Source organism: Colossoma macropomum, unplaced genomic scaffold (genome assembly GCF_904425465.1).
Source record: "Colossoma macropomum unplaced genomic scaffold, Colossoma_macropomum, whole genome shotgun sequence".
NCBI lineage: Eukaryota > Metazoa > Chordata > Actinopteri > Characiformes > Serrasalmidae > Colossoma > Colossoma macropomum.
In genome coordinates this window covers 7,393,172-7,408,533 of record NW_023494799.1, presented here as the reverse complement: position 1 = coordinate 7,408,533, position 15,362 = coordinate 7,393,172, and the positions used below count along the sequence as shown (strand labels likewise).

General features: G+C 39.7%; 1 protein-coding gene across 8 annotated transcripts in view; it reads left to right on the top strand.

Moving 5' to 3' along the window:
• The window catches only part of patj (PATJ crumbs cell polarity complex component), a 195,877-nt gene that overhangs the window by 25,487 nt on the left and 155,028 nt on the right, over nucleotides 1-15,362 (top strand). For all 8 annotated transcript variants that reach the window (XM_036585852.1, XM_036585854.1, XM_036585853.1 and 5 more), the window contains exons 13-17: nucleotides 5,145-5,224; nucleotides 6,040-6,096; nucleotides 6,441-6,575; nucleotides 10,400-10,579; nucleotides 11,134-11,337. In XM_036585852.1, the coding sequence (XP_036441745.1) occupies nucleotides 5,145-5,224; nucleotides 6,040-6,096; nucleotides 6,441-6,575; nucleotides 10,400-10,579; nucleotides 11,134-11,337 (656 nt within the window). The remainder of the gene's footprint in view (nucleotides 1-5,144; nucleotides 5,225-6,039; nucleotides 6,097-6,440; nucleotides 6,576-10,399; nucleotides 10,580-11,133; nucleotides 11,338-15,362) is intronic.

Genomic DNA, 15,362 nt, shown 5'->3' with positions numbered 1-15,362 from the left:
ATCCATGTATGTATATTTAATTACCTACATGTAATAAGTTTATAAGCCTCAACCTAAAAATAGTCTTAACTTTACTGACCATAAGTAAAACTCTGCTTTTTATATAAAAAGTTCTTTTCAAAGTCAGGACCATTTTGTTGCCATTGACATTGTATATTAGCTCTGTATTTATCTGATTTTGCTTCAAATTCAGGACATTTTTGTACCAAATGAACCAAAACCAACACGTCCTAGCTTCTTGATGTGACATCAGGGCCAGTATGACAGACCACGGCTGTAAGGAAAATAGAGAAAAGTTTATGTCCTTCTTCCTTTCTGGTTGTCTTCCAACCCATACATATTCTCTCATATGCCGGCTGCAGGGAAGTCATCCACATAAAGGCTTTGATCTTATCCTTTACCATAAAACACACTTACGACATAGTCTTATCCACATTAAATCTAAATCCTGCTTAGGATGATATTCCCTGTTATTGCCCTTCCATCTCTCATCTCTCTACAATGAATCCAGGGGTGGTGTCACACCCCCAAAAGTGATGGGGCAAAATATTGTTTCAAAAGGGTGGCATTTTATGCAATTATACTACTGACTAAAATTGCCTTTCATGTCATGCTAATGACAGGTCTTTATTCAGAGGTGGGTAGTAACTAGTTACATTTACTCAAGTACATATACTTCAAATTGAAAAATATTGATGGATTTTTAGTCTCCCGAGTATTTTCAAATAATAATACTTTTACAAAAAGTATGTTGTACATAAAGTACACTATTTGCATGCGTCCTGAACTAAAAAAGTAGTGGGGCATCGCCCCAGTACTTTGAAAAGTGGTGGGTCAAATGCCTGTTTGCTGCCGTGGTTCCAGCAGCCCTGAAGGAATCTATTGACGTTTGTTGCTTTCAATACTGACCACCACCTGTGGAGAAACTCATGAACCCAGTCCACTTCCCTCTGGGCAAGAGGTCATCTTCAGGCTAGTCTAACAAGCCAGACTTTTGATTGTCAGGCATCCTGGCTGGCAGTTGTCAAAATAGTTCTACAACAAAAACAGATCTGGGTGAAACAGTCAAGTGAGGATTTCTCATTTGCAAGCTGTTTAGCCATTTACGTGAACTGAAAACCCTTGAATTATAAAGAGAAGAACTTTTTCTTTTAAATCTAGCAACCAAAGCTGGCGTTTTTGCGTATAAGAGTGTCACATCCTCTTTAAGGGGGCTTTAATTATAAATATGAACGCATGCATCTTGGTATAACACTGTTTAAGGCCTGCCAGTCCTAATAACCCAAATGTTACCTGTCAAAGAACGCCAGTATTGTACCTAATCTAATAATTGTGGCCGTCTTAGCATATTTTACATCAGATATCTATTCTACTTCTGTGGGTGGAGCGTTTGAGGCTTCCTCTTACTGATTGCCTCATGCCCTTTTTTACTCCCACCCCAACTCCCTAAACTCCTTCCCCGAGTTGGGCAGTTTCATTCATTCTAGCCGGCGGATGTAAACGAAAATGGTATGGCTGGGAGCGGAAGAGCGATCCTGTTCAAGACCCAGGACCAGCTCGAGTTACACACCGGCCTAATTAATCCAGACAAGTCCTGGTACCTGCCAAACTCCTAAATAAAGTGTTCTGTTGCACTGGGCCAGTACAAGCCCAGGATAACAATGATTGCTTGTCAGAGGCTTATTTCCCCACAGGGGCCGCCGTAGTGCCTGTAAAACGATAGCTTAAACTGAAACAATCTCCCTTTTAATCTTACTCACAATGTGTTTTTCACTCTCTTTTTTTTGTGTTGTGTCAAATGTGATGTCACTTTTAAATGACATGATTTGAAGTCCACATATGTGTTAAAGGTTTTCTCTACGAGTAGTAGCTTGGACGCTAGGCTTCGTGAAGTGTTTTTTCTTCTTTCTTTTTTTGGAATTTGCCTCTCTGTTTGTTTAAAGGTGATTTCATTGGAAGCACCATTAAGTGAGCAGTTCTCTGTGTCGTGAAGTTGAAGGTCTCTGGAAACAGATGTTGAACAGGCTTTGTTCCTGCCATGAAAACCGATTAGGATGTTGGCCGCCTTCCACTCTGAACCAGTTTCTCAGGGTTTTGCCTCAATTTCCTCCAAGACTTATTCTGTACTAATGTGCCCAGAACCTGATAGCAAGAGCTTTTCAATCACTTTTGAAGTGTGGTAAACACCATAGATTAATTTGATTGAGATTAGGGCTGCTGCTATCGATCATAGTAGTAGATTATATAATTAGATTATTTTGAGTAATGTAATGATTATTCTGATGATCAATCAAGTAATCTGAGTTTTTTTCGAAAAGGCCAGACAATAAAAATGGACTGAGCTGAATGATAACAAACCTTGAGTAGCCTTTGAAAGATTCCTAAACACTCTATTCGGGAAAGGTAATTTAGAAGACCTTCAAAAAGACTTAATTTAAGAAATACACAGTACTATATAGAAGTGCTTTATTAAGTTTCCAGTCAAAATGGCCAAGTTATTCATTTTTCAGGAGAGATTTCTGAGGAGATTAAATATAAGATCATTTACTTTAGAAGTGGAGTTTAAAAACTGATTAAACGATACAAAGAAAATGCACAACAGTGCAAAACCTGGTAGACACCAAAACTGCCCCCATCAGATAAACAGGACTTAAAGCTTTCATCTTTGAGAGAGAGGAGAAAATCAAGCTGCTTCAGATCTGAAAACATCCACAGGTGTCTCTGTCCATCCTTCCACTGTGAGAAGACGACTCAGTGCTATGGGTCTGAAAGAATGTGTAGATGTCAAGAAGCCCTTCCCAGAACAATGGACTGACCACCCCAGAGTCCAGACTTCAGCATCACTGAATGTGTTTGGGATTTTTTGGATTGTGAGAAGCAGAAAATGCAACCAACTTCTAAGACTGAACTTTGGAAGTGTGAACAAAATATCCCTGCAGTTTTCTTTTAAAAACTGAAAGTGAGTCTCCTGAAAAGAATGGACGAATGGAAAAGAATGTAATCAAGACAAATAGAGGACACACTAAACACTAGAATATTTATATTATACATAGTTGGTGAGGCTTCTGTGTAATCATCTGCTTTTTGTCCTGACACTAAAACATGAATAACTTGCTGGCTGTTTTGACTGGAAAAGAAATAAATCAAGGGTGGTCTCCAACTTATGAACAGGATTGTTTAAAAAACACTATGGCAAAAAATGTGGTAACACTTTATTTGGAGTGGTCCTTTGTAGATGATTAATAAACTCTTAACAGATTATCAGTAACACAGCAGCACCATATCAGTGAAGTAGCAGTAGTGAAGCATCTGAATACATTGAGCTAAATATCCTGTAGATGTTGTTGATACATTACTTACATTAAGTAGATAAATTGTTAATCTGTTACTTCCATCACGCAAAACCTAATCTTACCCAACCTTACCGAAAACCTAACCCTCACCCTAATCCTAACCCTAACCTTAGCTTCAGGCGTCAGAACTGCTGGACTATTTAAGGTGGAATGGGAAAGTTAGCTAGCTAGCTACCGAGACATTAGCATGCTATTAGCGTTTTTTTAGGCTTGTTATGAAGAAAATGACCATAATACGTTGAAACGACGTTAAACTAAGACAATACAGTGATTATCGTATTTTTTTAAAAAGAGAAAATACTTATATTTGTAGGTTTCTTTGGTCGCTCGCTCAGCCATCTTGCTGGTTTTTCTTTTTTTCTCATAACACTCCGTTTGGAGTGAGCCTCTGAAAAACATCCATCTGGAGGGCCATGTAGCCCTAACACTTACCCCTCTATCTCAACAAAAATCGGGACACCCGACGATAGACGTGAACACGCAAAACAGAGGGCTAATGGCTAAGTGGTAGGGGCGAGGGGTGAAATGGGATTGGGCCAAAAGTGTCACCAAAAATGTCTCTTACTGTAAGAGGGAGGAGTCCTAGGATTATTTACAACATGCATCATCATGCAGACTTGAGAAGGTACATTTTATTAAATTTTTTTTAGGGACTGAAGGAATCAAGTTCAACTGATTAATCCTGACAGCTCTAATTGCGATGTAATAGTCTTTCAATTCTCAACAGCATCAGAACTATAATGTTGCATTGATGACATGTTGTTTACAGGCTTTTGTGGCTGCTATTGAGTTCAGAAGTCGTGAATTAGTAGAGAAACATATTCCATCGGTCCAGAAGCTTTCCACTCCCTGATGCATAAGCACTGTATTCCCTGCTCAGTAAGGAAACGCTCCTTTCGTGTCCAGCTTTTCCTCCCTGCTGCACCTGGCCTGCAGATGTTGGCTAGTTTGACGTGCCAAACCCGAAAGCGATGCATTGCTGTATTAATGTAGTCAAACACTTATGATGAATGGTGTTGTGAGTGGGGGTGTAGAAATGCTAATTTAATCAGTTCTGTGTGCTGAGGCCCTTTGTGTATGTGTGAATGATGCGCGCGCTCTCTCTCTCTCTCGTTCCAGAGAGATGACTGGAATAGTTACACGTGTAAACCAAGGGGGTTGCTTGTCGTCCTGGGGGGCTTAAATTACTGTGGGAGCTCTTTTACATTTGTCTCCAGTGTTCATACCACCCTCTCTCCACCAGTTCATTTACGGTTCACTCTGTGCACTTCACGTCCTTTCTTTCTCCCTCTTCGTGTGTTTTTCACTTATCTCTGTACAGTGAGTCCTATGCAAAAGTATTAGCACCCCTGGTCAAATTATTTGACATTCTAAGTGAAAAGAAGTTCAAACGTCCTTTACAGAGGACACAATGCGGTGCATTTAAAGCACACTTACTGTTTATTTGCTTAATTTTAAACATGTTCGCATATATATATATATATATATTCATTCTGTGATTAACTGAAAATGTTATTTGACCAGAATTGTGTTCAAACTTTTGCATACGACTGTAAGTCTGATGCTTTTGCTGTGTTACCACATCTGACCCCTCACTCAGGCATTACCTTCTGACTCATTTATTATTCTCATCACTCAAAATGACGTCTGTCCCCCAGCACTGCAACGCCACCTGACACTAAGGTCATATGTTTTTTGTTTTCCCAGCTCTCTCTGTTGCAGACAGCAAGCTTCCAAATGACCATAATTTACTTTAAGCCTAGCTATTATAACATTCTCTTTATTTTGTAGTGCGAGAGCGAGTCCCACTGACGGAGCTGGAGTTGCGTACCAAATGGGAGCAGGCGCTTGGCCCTCAGTATGATGTTATGGTAAGAGAATATGTTAACTGGCAAGCAAACTGGAGAAAGTACTTTTAATACCTACGAAGTAAGAGCACTGAGCTCATTGAGTTGTGTAAACCTAGATGTTAGATAGTAGTACTTATCTTAAAGAAATCACATGGAAGAGAAGAGTAATGGAGCTTTTTCTTTCATATTTTGTAATTGTTATGACAGTGGAAACCAAACATCTTGCTGGCAAAGTTTTCCCTTTGGTTTGTGCATGCCTAACAGATTATAGTATCACGTTAGTTTTTCCCGTTTACATGGAAAACTGGTCCAGCTTTGCTGATTCAGAAACAACTGGAAGAAATATGATGTTCACTGAGTCTATGTAACCCTTTTGTAAGGATTATCATATGATCGCTGAAGGAAAGTACGTGTTGTAAAGCTCTTATAAAGGAAAGTATTATTACTATTCAAATATGGAAATTACTGTTTGGCTGTTCGTTGTGTTTTATCATGGGAAGACGAGAGAAAACAGACCAACAATTCAGTGAAACACCAATTTTGTTTTAATAACTGTAAAAGGTGAAAGTTTTGCTTATATTTGCTTGTAAGCTTTCTATATTTTGCTACTCCAACATGCAGGTGCCTTAACATAGCTAAGGATGCATTTTTGAATTCTGAAATGTTTTATAACATATTTCTTTGAGTGATACTACATTTGTGTGCAACACCCTAAAAAAGTAAACCATGGCTCCACATTCATTTTAGCCTAAATACATTTTTTTGGCCTTTATTTTTTCCTCCACGTTTAACCGGATATCCTTTTTTCATCCAATAATTGTTTTTTGTTTTTTCAGGTTGTTGAGCTGGACCCCGTCATTGAAGACGATGCTGAGCTGCAGAAATATTCAAAGGTATTGTAGAAGCATGCTGTCGGTAGAAAACCTCGTATCTCCATTTTTGTCGTTTTTTTTTAGTTTTTGACATAAATTGAAAATACCTGTTGCTCTTTACATTGTGTGTAAATTTAATGAAGATTGGACCAATAAAATGGCCCAAAATGACTTGGAAAGAAGTCTGGTTCCATTGACTTACATTAAAAGGTATATTTTTTCCTTTTCCCGTAAAGTTATCATTTTGGAGATGCAAGGTTTTCTTCTGACAACATCAATATTTTTGAATCCATCCTTATGGTACAAAAAATGCATTACTCTCAGAATTTGCTTAAGGATTCTAAACTTTATTTTCCTCCTTGTAGCTTCTCCCAATACACACCATGCGTTTGGGTGTGGAGCTGGATTCCTTTGACGGCCATCATTACATCTCTACAGTGGCCCCTGAAGGCCCTGTGGCCAAGCATGGCTTGCTTCGACCAGAGGACGAACTTCTGGAGGTAAACGTGTTAAAAACAAACACACCAGTCTGCATCCTCACTTATAAACTTTAACACCTCCGTTCTCTCTCTCCTATTGGCATCATGGTCAGGTGGTCCCACAGCTTGGCCAGACTTCAGATTGGTTTTTGGCTAGCTTTTGGTGTGGCTCCTCTCTGTTCCTCTAATAAGACTGACCTTTGCATCCTGCCAGTCCCTGGTCTCCAGGAAGGCGTGCTGCTGCCGCCGCTGCTGGCGCATGGATGTTTTAGCAGGAGGGCCCCTGAGTCTGACCGAGGCCATCTGCATTGCAGTCCACTGCTCTAAACCTCCCCCACCGCCTCTGCTTCCTGGCCCCTCTGCTGCCCTTCCACCCCCACCTGGTCCTGTGGCCGTAGGCTGCTGTGCCCTCAGCCTGTTGCTGTTGGCAGCGACCCTGATAAAGCGTGGCCCAGGAGGTTCTGCTATGTGGCTGTGGTGCAGGACGGAATGGGGTGCTGGACGCATGGGCAGTGCTTAATTTGTAAATGATGAGGTTTTGGAACACTGAGTTGTGACTGATCCAACAGGTCGATGAGGCCGGGGGAGGCCTATAACCATAAAGTGTCGTTACATCCTACGGTTAATGGGTTCTTAAGTAAGGATTTTCTCTCATACATGAGTTTCCTTATTTAAAAGAGTGAAGCCTTTAGAAGTTACTAATTACTTCATTCAAACTGTAATTGTATTACTGCATGTATTACTTCTTGGAAAAAGTCTCACTACTCATTTCTTTGCTTTATGTTTCTCTTTAAAACACAAACAAAATGCCAAAGTACCAATTCTAAAGTACGAAAGAAAACCCAGTAGTCATTTCTGTTCTAGACACAGTAACATAGATTGAAAAATCTGTCAGTATACTTGCCTTTGAACTAGACACAGCCAGTTATACTGAATAAAATTATGAATTTGTCAAACTGTTCAGCCATAAGAAACAGTTCAAAAATCAGCTTCAGGTTTGATCAGTTAGGTGAGGTTGGAGCTCTCTGTTCCTCAGCACAGCGATCTTTTTCCATCAGTTTCCTTTTAATATGATTAGATGCCTCTATAGATTGTTTCACACTGTGCTGCGCTGGTCATATTCACAATCAAAGCTGCTCAGTGAGCCATGCAGGTAGCACATGCTTGTGCAAATTATATACAAGGGCAGGCATGGATAGCATATATGGTGGAAATTTATTTTTAAATGATTGTGTATCATTAATATTGCTCTGTTCAAAACATATGAGTACTGCAAGTAACGTAATTCTTCAGTTAGTATCTGAAACGTGAAATGCACAAGAATTTATACTGTAATGATTTACACTACTTCAGGGGTGCCCATACTTTTGTGGCTTGAGATCTACTTTTGGACAGGTCGTTTTGGACATTGTGATCTACCTAAAAAAAAAAAGAAAAAAAAGGCTGGCCTCATCCTTGTTTAAACGCTCTAAAACCTTTTAATGCACTTAAATGGCGTATATGGATGGTTGGTATTACAGGGCAAACGACTGAAAAATCGAACCTTATTCTGATGATTTGCACTGAATGGTGTCAGCTGGTTTGTGTAGTCTGGACCACTTTTTTCTTCCTGAGTTAACTTTTAGCTGAGACTTCGTTGTCATAGCTTCTGTATATAGTTCAAAAATGCCTCTCGACGTTCCCTTTCTTTGGAAGTGTGATGGCTACTTGGCAAATGAAGCAGATGCATCTGGAGTTTGACAAAAAATTAGTTCTCCTCTCGCTCTGCGTGGAAGAGGTGAGTTTTCGGTTTCTTTGTGCTCCGTCTCACACTCATCTTCTGACAGAGTCAGTGTAGGTTACAAAAGAAAAATGGCGTTACTTGAACTGGCTACCGATAAATGACTTTCTAGATTTCTAGAGAGACACATTCACAGCAGTGCTTTAGGCCGGCTGTGGTGTAGCTACGGTACCAAGAAGTAAATTAAAGAAATAATGGCCACATTTTGCGTGAATGACGTGGACCTGTCTGCCTCAAGAGCACTAAGAAGGTGTTGAAATGTGATGGCCTGTTTGAATGAGGTGCGATCTACTAACGTGCACTGTGCGATAGACTGGTTGACTGTGATTGACGTATTGAGCACCCCGCACTACTTCAGTGTGGGGAAAATAGCTACATTACCGTAAAGCATTGCTTTGTACTGCATTACCGTCAGCACTGCCTTTCAGACAATCTCAACAGCTTTTTTGGAAAGCATGTTCCTGCTAAAGCATGAGTTACTAATAGAATTATGTCACAAGACAGCTGTTTTGCTCAGCTCTTTTGAGGTGCGAAGAGTATAGTGGACGTGGTGTCCAAAAAGGCATGGCGTGGTAGAAATACTCAGAAATCTCATGGCTAGCTCCTTTTTAATCAAACACATTTTGGTATGATGATAGGATGTTTTAGAAAGTATTATAATATCTCACAAAACAATTTATTTCGTAGTTGAGTGAAGTGGGAAAATAAGATGAATTACATTCCAAACTGGGAGGTGTCTGATCTTGCTCCAGCACAGATTACCCCATGGGCATGAGGTCACTCCAGGCTCATTGAGTTTGTCCAAAGGACTCTTTGATTTATATGCATGTTTGAAATGCCAACTGTACAACTGTAGTGCTTGAACTCTTAATAGATTTTTCTAAAGAGACATTGTGAACAGACTTGAGCCCAGTGGTGTATAGTGGTGCTGGGGTGAGCAGGGGGGAGGTGTAGAGTAGCCATGGCATCCCTTGGTCTGAGCAGATGGCACAGTGCCGGTCCTACTTCCTGCTCACCATATTAAACGTCAGTAAAGGGCTCTGGCAAAGGGATGTGGTTTGACTAGTATGTCTCAACAAAATTACAGCCTGGTATTTCGGCTCATTTCAGTAGCTTAAACAGATAATCTAAGTAGAGATTTTTTTTGTTTTGTTAATATTTTGGTGGTTTATTGGTGAATATTGGCAATATGACATGGGTATGTTATTGTTTAATGGGAGACAGTACAAAGTGAGCTGGTTTACATGTGGGTTTTATATACTGGTAAATTAGGGTTGTACTCAATTTGTTTCCTGTCATGTATAGTGAATAAGAAAAGAAAGCATATATGCTTTATATATTTAAATTTAATACATATTTTTATTTATTTGTTTTTACAGAATTTAAAAATGTTTGTTTTTGTCAAATTTGATGATAAGTGGACCAATTTGCATTTCACAAAGTGCATACACACATACAAAAGGTGGTTCTTCAAGGGTTATTTAGTAAAGGCAATGGTTCTTTTAGAACCATGAGTTTTATATAGAACACTTTGCATGCTTAATAGATGGAGAATGTGTTGTATGTTCTCCATCAATCTGAATAACCTTCATCAGAAGGAATCTTCTTTTGTCACAAGCTTGACATTGTAACAATAGCAGAACCCTTTTTGGTTCTATATAGAACCATTTTAAAAAAAACATGTTTTCCTTCAATCTGAAGAACGCAAAGAAATATTTAAGCATGAAATGGCTCTATAAAAAACTCCTGGTTCTAAATAGAACAGTTGCCTTTACTAAAGAACCCTTGAAGGACCATCTTTTTAAGTGTGTAGAAAAAAAAATGCTGCTAATGCTATTAACTTGCGTAGAAAGTTAAGAACGTTTTTCCTTCTGTAAAGTTAGAATTGTGGAGATGCAGGTTTTTGTCCCAACAGTGAGGTTATATACATAAGATTTATGGTGATCTCAAAGGGTCAGGAGAATTTTTAAAACTAAAACCAGTTACAGCAATGACTTATTGAAAAGGATTGGAGCAATGTCCTACTTGTGCTTGGAGCGGTAATACTTTGGCTGTTTGTGTGCAGGTGAATGGAGTGCAGTTGTATGGAAAATCCAGGCGAGAGGCAGTTGCTTTTCTGCGTGAAGTCCCCCCTCCCTTCACCCTGGTGTGCTGTAGACGCCTCACTGAAGAGGGGACGGAGTATCAGCCTGAAGATGCTGAAGAGTGGTGCTCCAGCAGCCCTTCAGCCAGCTTACAGGAGCAGGTGATAGTCTCACATACACTCACACACGGTTAAACTAATATTCACACAGTCATTTGCTAAAAAAGCAAGATTAACTCTTACCAGACCGATAGAAAAGGAAAAATGTTGAGGAAAAATTCATTTTTCATTCATTCATTTGTGAAACAGTGGAAATTGATTCCTGCATGGTTCATCCAATATAGATATTTTGTAAATACCCTTGAATAAAGCTGACACTTTGACCACCATGGAGCTTCCCACTGTACAACGCTGTGCAAAACTCACCTGTATGAACTGACCCTCCTGATGCTGCTGCTGCACATACTCCAATTATTTAATCATAGCCATTGCTTCCTGTTTTACCCCTTTTCTGTATATGAATATTTTATACTAACGTTAAAACCTTAATCTCAATTCATACTGCTTTTTTGTTATTTTTTGATATCTGGTGTCGACCAGAGGAGGATTTTATGTTATTAATTTTCAGAGTGGCAGTTTTCCTTATTTTCAAAACTAAACAGCACCTATACTGTACTAAATCAGGAGTTCACCCTCTTACTTTGCTGTCCCATCAGGCACAAGTGTTCCAGCAGGAGGTAGCTGAGCAGAGAAAAGTTCAGGAGCAAAGCTTTCCAGAAAGAGAAGTGGAGAGAAAGGAGACTGGAGAAGCAGAGGAGGAGGATGAAGAGGGAGAGCTGGCTCTCTGGTCTACAGAAGTGCAGGTGCTGGAGCTGGAGAAAGGAGAGCAAGGCCTCGGCTTCAGCATACTGGATTACCAGGTGTGTACCTCAGTCTGTCTTTCTCAGCATCTCTCATTCTCTGTCTTCTTGCAGTCTGAAGTCTAGGTAGCTAGAGAGCTGATATGCACAGCAACAGTGCACTCTGAGTGAAGAGTGAAGTCTGCCTGGAAAACACCATACATATATATAAAAATGTAGAAATATTGACTGAGACTGATTAACATAACACTACACAAGTGCAAAGTACTGTCTCCTATGAATAACACAAAATTGGGGCTGTTTCTGCTGTTTAATTGTAACATTCTCCATTAAATATGTAATTTCTCTGTGCTGCTGTTGTTTTATTTATTATTTGTAAAAAAAGTGACCTAACAAAGCCAAAATTCATAGATTTTTATTTAGTTTTCATCAAAACTACATTTTAGAACAAACCAACACATGAATATAAATATAAGTCACGTATCAGTCACGTTTTGTAGTTACTCTGATTGAACAAAGTAGCAAGTGCTTACCGATCTGAACTGTGCTCTGAATGAGCTTTTGTGCTTGCTTGGGAAGAAATCACAGTACATCCAGCACTGATAGAAGTCTCCGACATTCTTTATATACAGATAGAATACATGGTAGCGCATAGAAAGCCCTGCACATGCACATGCCGTAACCCCTCTGGTGGCAGTGTTAAATGAGTTAAAGGGGCCATCGTCAATTCTCAGAATGGATTGTAGGTGAGAGTTAAGAAGATGGCCACGTGAGGCTGTGGGGGTGGCAAGGCTCTAAGTGACAAAATATGATAAAGTACATCAGTATAAAATAAATAATTACAGTAAACAATTCTTCCATCATACAGTGTAGGTTGTTAACAGTAGGCTATGGTTGCCAAGTGGGCTTATTGGTTAGAGATTTGTCCAGGGCTCCCATTTAAGCGCTGACCCTGTCGGGAGATCCTGAGTTTGATCCTCAGTGATGTCACAGCCATCCATGGCCGGAAGTCCAAGACAGTGTAGTTGGCATTACTCTCTCTGAGTGGGTAGGATGGTCCTCCCAAACCCAATCCAACCCAAATGTTAAGAAGAGCCCTTTTGTCCTTTCAATTAAAATCAAATGACTATAGGAGCCACAACATTTTATGCCCATTTTACCATCTTGGCTGTAAGTATGTCTCTGTATGTGCTAATGTACTAGTAAAGGCTAAAAAATATAAATAAAAACACAGACTTACTTTGCTCTGCTTTAAGCTTTAGCTCAGCTATAGCTGTTTTTCTCGCATCTCCAGCAGGATTTTTTTTTCGCAAAAGTAGAATAATAATAGTTTCTTGTAAAATGTCTCAACTTTCAACTTTTTACAAGGCTGAAGTCAGCTTCTCATTCGCCAGCTTTCGCCAGCATTCGCCATTAAATGATGCCCGAGGTGCCAGAATGTAACTGCTGCACCATTTAAGGTGGAACGAGAAAATACAAACAAGAAGCTGTCTTCAGCCTCGTGACGTTTTAGTGTTTGACAGTTCGTCGCTGCAGATTAAATGTATAAGGAAACCAGCTGAAGTGCTTATAAAAGTCCATTCATCACCAAATTATCAATGTTCGTCTTAAATCTTTCTCTCTCTCTCTCTCTCTCTCTCTCTCTTGTTAGCTATTAGCTAGGCGAGATTGTTATCTGCGTTGCTATGGTGACCAGCAGTAGTGAGCTGATCTTCAGGGTTAAAGGGTGAATTAGCAGTTACACATTAATTCCAGCATTTAAGAGCATTTATTGTTAAAACTGTGTTTGAACGATCAGCAGAGCTTTATTTTATTGCAGAGCAGGATTATTTTATTTTACTTAAAAATCTAGTTCTGCTGTGGAGCCGCAACAGAGCAGTAAAAGAGTTGCATGCGGCTCTGGAGCCTCATGTTGCCGACCCCTGGCTAGCTCACAAAATAGTACTGGCAGTTAGCGTTCTCCTCCGGGCCTGTTGAGCTGTCCAGTGACATTGTATTAGCAGCAGTTCAAAAAGATGCACTGGCACTTCACATGTTTGGGAGAAGGCACATGCTAGACTTCGACCTTCTAGCTTGATAGCATCACTTTGTAGAATCTGGCCACAGCAACATTAAGATATTATGTGAATAGTGGTTTTGAACAACTTCCAATTGACATGTGCGGTCATATGTGTGTTTGAATATTGAGTTGTTTTTAACATGGCTCAGCCAATCAGATTGTAGAACAAGAACTGTTTTTATTATATATATATATATATATATACATATATATGTATGTAAGTGAGTGAAAAATGCTGATCTGATGCGATTCAGTTATAATACTGCTTAACTGTCCTGAAGTCTGATCACAGGAAACCTGTGCTGAAGTCATAAGTCATTGGGCGCAGAACAAAGGGAAGCCACGATATGCTCCTGGCAAGGCCCGCCGCTGTTGTGCTGGCCCGGTGCCAAACATCCAAACCCTTTGCTCTGCTCGCTTACAATGAAAAGCTGCTTTTCCTCCTCCTTTCATTAGCCTCTAATCACTGCGTGTACGTAACGGCGTATAAGTGGCTGATGTGAAATCAGCAGTAATCAGGTAACGAGGCCTCTTAGAGTTCAACCCTCTGCCTGCTCGCATAAACTCATCTCCTCTGAGACGTTCTGCGTTTACTACAAGGAATTCCGATTGATTTCAGGCCGGGCCGATCACGTCAGATGAAGAGATGCTGGTTTAAAGCTGAAGCTTTCGCAACTTTATCAGGGAGATAATAAATGACGACGGGGGTGATGGCGCAGCTCCCGAAATGGGCGAAATTGAAGGGAGATCACATTTTAATGGTGCGACATGCTTCTTCCCCTGTCAGGGGCCGCTCTGAGTGATGGTGCTGTGGTTTCCACAGACAGAATTACATTGGTGCTTAATAGCGGTAACCTGAGCAGTGATCCCTTAAACTCTGCCTTTCTCCTCACCTCTATGAGGGATGGAGAAATAAAGACGGAACAACGCTGAGGGAGCAGCAGACACAGTCCATACGCTGTGTGTGTGAATTAAGACTGTGTGTTTTTGCTGACTTGAGGTCTCATTGTTTTTCGAAAGGCTTTTCTTCGTTGGTATTGTGAGGAAAGAACGCAGTTTAAGGGTTTGTTTCAGGGATGAGCAGAGTTTGTCTTTCTTTGCCTACAGAAGAACAGAAGAAGGGGGAGTTTTTATGTGTGTTCAACATCACTATAGTGAGATGTTAATTTGAAATTGGAAATATAAATAAGATTGAAAATCTGCAGTGATTAGTTGGCCTTTTTTATTCTTTGGCCTTTTCAAAATTTATGATATTAGAGCTTCACAATAAGGACAATAATGTGATGTTTAATAAAGCAGAGTTACGATATGAGAAGAGATGAATTATGATTAAAACAGTTTGCTTCTGGCAGGATTTGCAGCAAGTTTTTTTCTGCTGTGTAAACAGAAATCTAACCTCTCTTTTAGAGCAAATTGCAAAAATGTAAAACTACAAAAGCATGATTCATTGAGCAAAATAAAAATGATGAAATACTAATAACTACTTATCAGACATGCAAGCATGTTATTCTGCACTGTAAGGCTGTTAGAAAAACAATCAGCATTCCCTGAACACCTTTTTTTAGAGCTCTATGCAAATTTTTAAACACCCCTGGTCTAATTACACGTTTGAGTGAAAGAAGTCAAAGCATCCTCTACAGGGAACAAACTTAAATATGTAAGTGTAAGTGTATGTATGTGTGTGTGTGTGTGTGTGTGTGTATATATATATATATATATATATATATATATATATATATATATATATATATATACACACACACACATATTAATTCCTTAAAAAAAATCCTTACAGCGATGCAGGTTTGTGTGAGAGTAGCTGTTTCTGCATCATACACACGACTCTGGAAGTGAGAATTGTCAACACATCATAAATCATTTTATAGCATTTTAAAGCGCAAGTTAGTAGTTCAGAATGACGTTGTTGAGCTGCGCATGTGTATGATTGTCATTAGCTGTTCAGCTGAATGGTTAAGTCTTTCGCTCTACATGCAGGTGGGTGGGGTTTAAGCCATACGTTGAGTTT